The sequence below is a fragment of the Lissotriton vulgaris genome, chromosome 1_1, assembly GCF_964263255.1.
Source record: "Lissotriton vulgaris chromosome 1_1, aLisVul1.2, whole genome shotgun sequence".
NCBI classification, from domain to species: Eukaryota; Metazoa; Chordata; class Amphibia; order Caudata; family Salamandridae; genus Lissotriton; species Lissotriton vulgaris.
Genome location: NC_141685.1, coordinates 31,901,118 through 31,908,462, shown reverse-complemented (window position 1 = coordinate 31,908,462; position 7,345 = coordinate 31,901,118). Strand labels below are relative to the sequence as shown.

The 7,345-nt window shown below is 41.9% G+C and overlaps 1 protein-coding gene across 1 annotated transcript; it reads right to left on the bottom strand.

The window, feature by feature from the left end:
* Positions 1-460: 460 nt before the first annotated feature.
* On the bottom strand, positions 461-2,015 carry LOC147737057 (uncharacterized). Its single transcript, XM_086934335.1, has one exon. The coding sequence runs from the start codon at positions 1,850-1,852 to the stop codon at positions 740-742; it is 1,113 nt and encodes a 370-aa protein (XP_086790461.1). The 5' UTR covers positions 1,853-2,015; the 3' UTR covers positions 461-739.
* Between the last annotated feature and the right edge of the window lie 5,330 nt (positions 2,016-7,345).

Sequence of the window (7,345 nt, the reverse complement as noted above, 5' to 3'; positions counted from 1 at the left end):
TTGCAATTAAAACATTTTCAAGACCTGAAATTTCTTTGGAGGTTGCATGCGGGCAGCCTAAGTTATCCTGCAAGAGTTTCTTGATGAATCCTATTGCAACTACAGCATGTGCTCTCTCATGTAAAGTAAGGTTGTTAGAAGCTTTTCTGCAACTCAAGAAACGCCTCACTTTTCACCTCATGTGGATGCATTTCTCATGTTTAGTGAAATCTCCTTTCTGAGTATAACGTTTCTGTCTTTCCCCTCCTGTATAAGGCTTTAGTCCAGTGTGAATTCTCTCATGTGAAGTGACATAGTATTCAAGACTAAACCTTATCTGACATTCAGAACACACAAGGCTTTTTCCTCCTGTGTGAGTTCGCTCATGACAAGTGAGAAGTAATTTGTAACCAAAACTTTGCTTGCATTTCGAGCACTCATAAGGTTTTTCCCCAGAGTGGGATCTCTCATGAAGCATAACACTATCTTTCAGATTCAAGATTTTATGGCATAAGGATTTTCTCCAGTGTGGAGTTTCTCATGGTGAGATATCGTTTTTCTCTGCAGCTTTTCTGGCATTCAGAGCACTCATAAGGTTTTTCATCAGTATGGAGTCGCTTATGGTTAGTGAGGCTGTGCCTATTAAATAGGAATTTCTGGCATTCACAACATTGGTAATGTTTTTTCCCTGTGTGCGTCTGCTCATGTACTGTGAGATTGCGTTTAAAATTGATGCTTTTCTGGCATTTGGAGCACTGAATCATTTTTGATGGTGTGTTTTCTTATGGTGCATGTAACCATCTCTACCTCTGAATCTTTTCTGACATTTAGAGCACTGATAATGTTGTTTTTCCCCAGTGTGGATTTTCACATGTGCAGTGAGACTAGATTTTTGGCTGAAACATTTTTGGCATTCGGAGCACTGGTAAGGTTGTTCCCCAGTGTGGGTTCTTATATGCTGAATGAGACGTCTTTTTTCACTGAAACATATCTGGCATTCAGAGCACCTATAAGGTTTTTCCCCAGTGTGGGTTCTTATATGGTGAGTGAGATTGCGTTTGTCACTGAAACATTTGTCGCATTCAATGCACTGATAAGGGTTTTCCCCAGTGTGGGTCCTTGTATGTTTAGTGAGTTTTCTTTTGTCACTGAAACATTTCTGGCATTCGGAGCACTGATAAGGTTTTTCCCCAGTGTGGGTTATTATATGCCGAGTGAGACTGCGTTTGCCACTGAAACATTTGTCGCATTCAATGCACTGATAAGGTTTTTCCCCAGTGTGGGTTCTTATATGCTGAGTGAGATGGCTTTTTGCATTGTAACATTTCTGGCATTCAGAGCACTGATAAGGTTTTTCCCCAGTGTGGGTTCTTATATGCTGAGTGAGACTAGGTTTGTCCCTGAAACATTTGTCGCATTCAATGCAGTGATAAGGTTTTTCCCCAGTGTGAGTTCTTATATGCTGAGTGAGATGGCATTTTGCAATGTAATATTTTTGGCATTCAGAGCACTGATAAGGTTTTTCCCCAGTGTGGGTTCTTGTATGCCGTTTGAGGCTGTTTTTGTCAATGAAACATTTCTGGCATTCAGAGCACTGATAAGGTTTTTCCCCAGTGTGGAATCTCAAATGTGCAGTTAGAAGTGATTTAAGTTTGAAATGTTTTGGGCATTCAGAGCACTGATAAGGGTTTTCCACAGAGTGGGTTAATGCATGTTGATATAGACTCCGTTTAATACTAAACCTTTTCTGGCATTCAGAGCACTGATAAGGTTTTTCCCCAGTGTGGATTCTCATATGCTCAGTGAGATAAGATTTACTGCTGAAACTTTTTTGGCACTCTGAACACTGAGAGAGGTTTTTCCCAGTGTGCATTCTCTCAAATTCAGTGAGATGAGATTGATGGCTGAATCTTTTTTGGCACAGGTAACTTATTTCCCCAACTTGGGTTATTTTGCTTTGATTGAGGTGGGTTTGAACTCTGAATTTGTTCTCACAGCACGTGTTTTTATAAGGTGTATTACTAGCGTTACATTTAGTTTTCTCTTGCTTATATGCCACGGTACGAGTGAACCCAATTTTAGAGTCGGGCTTGTTTAGATAATGTTCAGTATTTATTTCTAAAAGAAATTGTGTGTAATCTTCTTAACACTTTAATTGAGCAAAATATGTCTAGAAGCAGCCCTGTAACACCTGTCGAAATGTTTCTAGCAGATAATAGTCTTTTGGTAAAAGCCTCTCCGGCAGCAACTTATTATGTGACTGAAGTTTTTCTCAAAACTATTCTTATAGTGCAGTGATAAGGTGTTAGTCTGATATTTAATGATTAAACTGAGAAGTACCTTTTTACACTGACCTAATGGCAGTAAGTGAGAACATTAGAACATGCACAGTACTATTGTGGCTCACCAGTCGCAGAACATCAGTTAATTTTACCCTTTCTATGTTTGGTGTAAGGTGTAGTTCTGAAGACGAGGATTTATTTACATTAGCTATAGCGCAACAATGCTCATTTAATCAGTTTTTACATATCACTCCTGCACAACAGATAATGTTGAGGCGATTTACATAGAATTACAGAACAGTACACATTAAAAAAGAAACAATCTGAGATAGTCATGAAAACAATAAATGGTGGATTTTTAAGGTTTTCGCCAGAGCAGAGTGGGTCGAGGTGTTATATCCCCAGGCAGATAGTCTCAAACTTGTGTAACTGGGTAAAAATGGTTGTTGAACAGAGGCGATTTTCCAATCTTTTGGTTGTTAACGTGTCAGCTTCGGAGTCTTCTTTCAGAGTCTTTTCTTTGATGGTTTACAGAAGAAACCTTTTGTTATATCTTTCTTTTATGCAGTGTGTGCTTCCTCTCTGAAATTACATGATGCTTTAGATGAAAGTTATTCTGTCATGCTGAGGTAGTTTGTCTTTCTGATAATATTTCAGATGAGGATGCTGTGATTGGTCTTTCTGGGATTATTTCTGATGCTGTGTGCACAGATATGGCTTTGCTCTGTGTTAATGAAATGCTAAATTAGAGACTTCACTTACAGATATAGTACTTTCCTCAGCTCCCACTTCCTCGCCACACCTAGATTCTGGAAATTGTTTAAACTTAGAATGCTGGATGTCCTTCAGTTTTTCAAAATAATCCTTCTTATGGCACTAACATTCAGTTGCCTGGTGCTAAATCTTGCTTTCTTCGTCCGTAATTTCAATCACCTATAGTATTAAAATTAAATAGTTAATTCATAATACATGTAAATTTCCACAAAAATAATTTACAAGCAGAGTGTAGAATGGTAGCCTGAGAGTACTTGGATGTAGGAGTGACGATTTGTAGAATTTCCAACATTTTATTAAGCTCACAAAGGATACATGTACCCTATGGACTTGTAACATAGAACCCCAAAGGCAGATATTAAAGTCATATGGACTGGCACCAAACAGATATTTAAAAAAGAATACTATTAATTTATTTTTAATGTAGATTTTTGAGAATTTCCCTCCCACGGAAAACAGGTGTTTTCCCCTGCCCTGAGTTACCACCTACTTGTATCTGGTACCGTGACTTTTGAGTTCTGGCCTCTGCCGCACGCAAATCTATAGTGTGTTGCAAGGACTATGCCTAGACCTATCCCTCAACTATGGTCCAGAGTATGAATCAAGGGCAATGAAATTAAGGCATACTTTCATGTGTCAGATAGTTACTAACTGGTACTATACGCCGGAGCGCGTGAATCGCTTTGACCCTCGATGTAGTGATCTGTTGTTGGAGGGAGTGCGGGGAGAAAGGAACATTGGAACACATCCTCTGGAGTTGCACCCACATACAGCCATACTGGTCCCAAGTACTGGATGAAATAGATCTTCACTTAGAAACTCGGCTCCCTCGCTTTCCCTCCTATATCCTCCTGGGCCTGCCTAACCCATTGATGAATCCACTTAAATCCCGAAGGGGACGACTAATAGTGATTGCCATAGGGGCGGCCTTGCAGAACATCTTCATTCCCTGGCGCACCGCCAGAATCCCTACACTCTCCGGCTGGCTTCAACGGCTTTGGATGATACTGGGTATGGAGAAACTCACACTCACACTGGCTGGTAGGGGGTCGGAGTTCCCAGAGTTGTGGTGACCCTTCTTGACCCTCCTGGTGTCCGAATTTCGAGAGTTGGCATGCCCCAGATATCTTCTACTACTGCGTCTCCCAGACACGCAGATTCCTAGTGACAGTTCCACGAAAAGTCGTACAAGACGACGCTGATCAGGGCGTAGCCTTCCCCTTTATCCCTTCCAATTTTACGTTTTTCGGTGGACAAGGGGCGGGTGGGACGGGTGGCGGGTTAGTTCGGGAAATTCTTTATTTGTTCTTCTCTTGTTGATTCCGTCAACCCGCTCCATGCTTCTTGCCTGTGGTAATGTTAAAAATTGCGACCTTGTGGTCTCCTTTGCATTCTGTCGTGGGAGCTGACGGTCCTGTTTTTCTTCTGTCTAAAAATTAATAAAGATTTAAACCATAAATATTTGTGCGTGTTTATTACAAGGGAGCCACAGACAGAAACATACTCCAGAAATTAGACCGGCTTCGCTGGGATGCCCCATACTTGCAGGCGCTCCCGCTCTCCTTACTGGGCCGAGTTGCCCTATTTAAAGTGAATACCCTCCAGGGTCTCCTGTACATCGTGCAAAAAGCATCCTTTAAGATCCCACCAGATATTTACTTTCAAAAGGTAGACGGAGAACTTTGGCTCCTGTTGTGGGATGGTTGCACTTCGTGCTTAGTAAGGTATAGAGGGGAGATTAAGGTGGACTGGCGGTCCGGAGCATTCTCAAGTATAACTGGGTCACGCAGCTGGTGGCAGTCAACAACTGGGTTTTTGCGGACGTGAGGATCCTGCTTACCGGGTAGATCGATTGGCCATGGGCAAGAGAGGTTACCTCACCCCGGTGCTGTATAGAAGAAAGTATGAGTGCCCCATACCTACTCATACCCAAACAGTGGTAAGGGTGTGGAGAGAGGCTACCAAGTGTTTAGGCTGAGGAGGTAAGCTGACTGAAATTACTCCACTGTATGATGGTGATCTCTTAAGTGCAGTGGGAGGATTGCAGGGCTTCACAAAATGGGGATTGGTTAGCTTAGAGCGGCCGGGCGATGTGTGGAGGGGACAGGCACTTGTGTCCTTCACGATCCTACAACAAAAGTATAAATTAGGTGACTAAAAACGGTTCTTACATTTGCAGGTGGGTCACGCTCTGCAAGGTCACATCTGGGAAGGGGGAAGTTGCCTGATGCATCCCTACTGGAGGACCAGCTGCTAACTAATCCACTGACCGAAAAAGCAATCTCAACCATCTATAGGAAGTTGATCTACAATTCTCTGGATCCCTTGGGGATGTTTCAGGCAGCCATTCACCAACTTTGTGTTTTTCAACAACAAGCTTCCAAAGCTGGAGTTTGTTTTTAAAAACCAATAACTCATCACTCTCACACCCTTGGAACTTTCTCCCTGATTAATTTTCTCCCAGGAAGTGGGATTCATTTAAAAAGAAATTCTCACCACGGCTGCCAGGTATTCCCTGTTGGTCCTGAATAAGAGAAAAATACATTAGACAGCCTGATCTAGAGAGGAAGGGCTGTCCGATCTATTTACAGGCAGACCATCCGTTTGTTGGACGGGATACTCCACCACGCTTGTGAAGGAGTACCCTGCTCACCAAACTCTAAATCAAGACCTTTATCTTGTCTGTGCTATGCATGTATCTCTAGGTCTGCTTCATTATGTCCATCAGTCTTTGTATTAGTTACCTGGTATTGAGGCTTGTGTGTTTAGTACAGCGTAATCTTACGGTGTGTGTGGGGGTTTATTTGAACCCTGCGGTTTAATTTGCACTTGTTGTTTATGCGGTGTTATGTGGTGTTGTCACACACTTGTAATTATAAAAAGTATGTTAGAGGAAGTAATGGTGCACAGTTAACAGCAGCAACATTGCAAAGTGTCAAGAGCCTGATTTAGAGTTCGCTGGCCTTGGTTACTCAGACACAAACGTGACGGATATCCTGGCCACCGTATTACAAGCACCACTGAATATAATATATGGGAGCCTCATTTCTTTCTTTCGTACTTTCTATTCCCTTGTTTTTATTATCTTTATTTTACTCTTTTTTCCTCTTTCTTATTTCTTTTTCTGTTTCTCTCTATTCCTGGTTTATCTTTAATTCATTTCTTAGTTTAAGAGTGCTCAGCCTCCTAAAGCATTTTATTCATTCATTTCCATTTCTTTTTTCCTGTCATGCGGATGACTGCACAGATATCCTTACTCGTAGGATCTTCTGCATTCTGCATGAACCTGTTTACTAATGGTCCTAGTTGAAGGTGCCATTTAGAAGTTAAATATATGTTTCTTGTGTGAGGTAGGGTGGGTATGTGTGAGAATGTGTGTGTGAGAGAGTGTGTGTGTGTCTGTCTGTCTATGTCTGAGTGTGAGTTCTTGAGCGTGGGGAGTCGGCTCTCACTATACTATGCCAAAAAGAGGTATAGTGTGCAGAGAGTCCAGTGGATCCCCAGAGGTTTTACTGAGGCTAAAGTAGATAATACTAGTAGGATCTTCTGCATTCTGCATGAACCTGTTTACTAATGGTCCTAGTTGAAGGTGCCATTTAGAAGTTAAATATATGTTTCTTGTGTGAGGTAGGGAGGGTATGTGTGAGAATGTGTGTGTAGGAGAGAGAGTGTGTGTGTCTGTCTGTCTATGTCTGAGTGTGAGTACTTGAGCGTGGAGAGTCGGCTCTCACTATACTATGCCAAAAAGAGGTATAGTGTGCAGAGAGTCCAGTGGATCCCCAGAGGTTTTACTGAGGCTAAAGTAGATAATACTAGTAGGATCTTCTGCATTCTGCATGAACCTATTTACTAATGGTCCTAGTTGAAGGTGTCATGTAGAAGCTAAACATATGTTTCTTGTGTGAGGTAGGGAGGGTATGTGTGAGAATGTGTGTGTGAGAGAGAGAGTGTGTGTGTCTGTCTGTCTATGTCTGAGTGTGAGTACTTGAGCGTGGGGAGTCGGCTCTCACTATACTATGCCAAAAAGAGGTATAGTGTGCAGAGAGTCCAGTGGATCCCCAGAGGTTTTACGGAGGCTAAAGCAGATAATACTAATGCTCTTTTGTGGTAGTGTGGGGGAGCAGTTAGACGTATCCGAGGGTAGTGTTAAGCATTTGTTGTAAACACAGAGGCAATACATGACACACAGTGTTGTACACAAAGGGGCAATAAATGACACACATTCATGAATAAACTTGAGACCAATTTATAAAATGGCACTTGGTTACATTTATTTTGCGGAACCACAGAATTTCATCTAGAGTAAATAC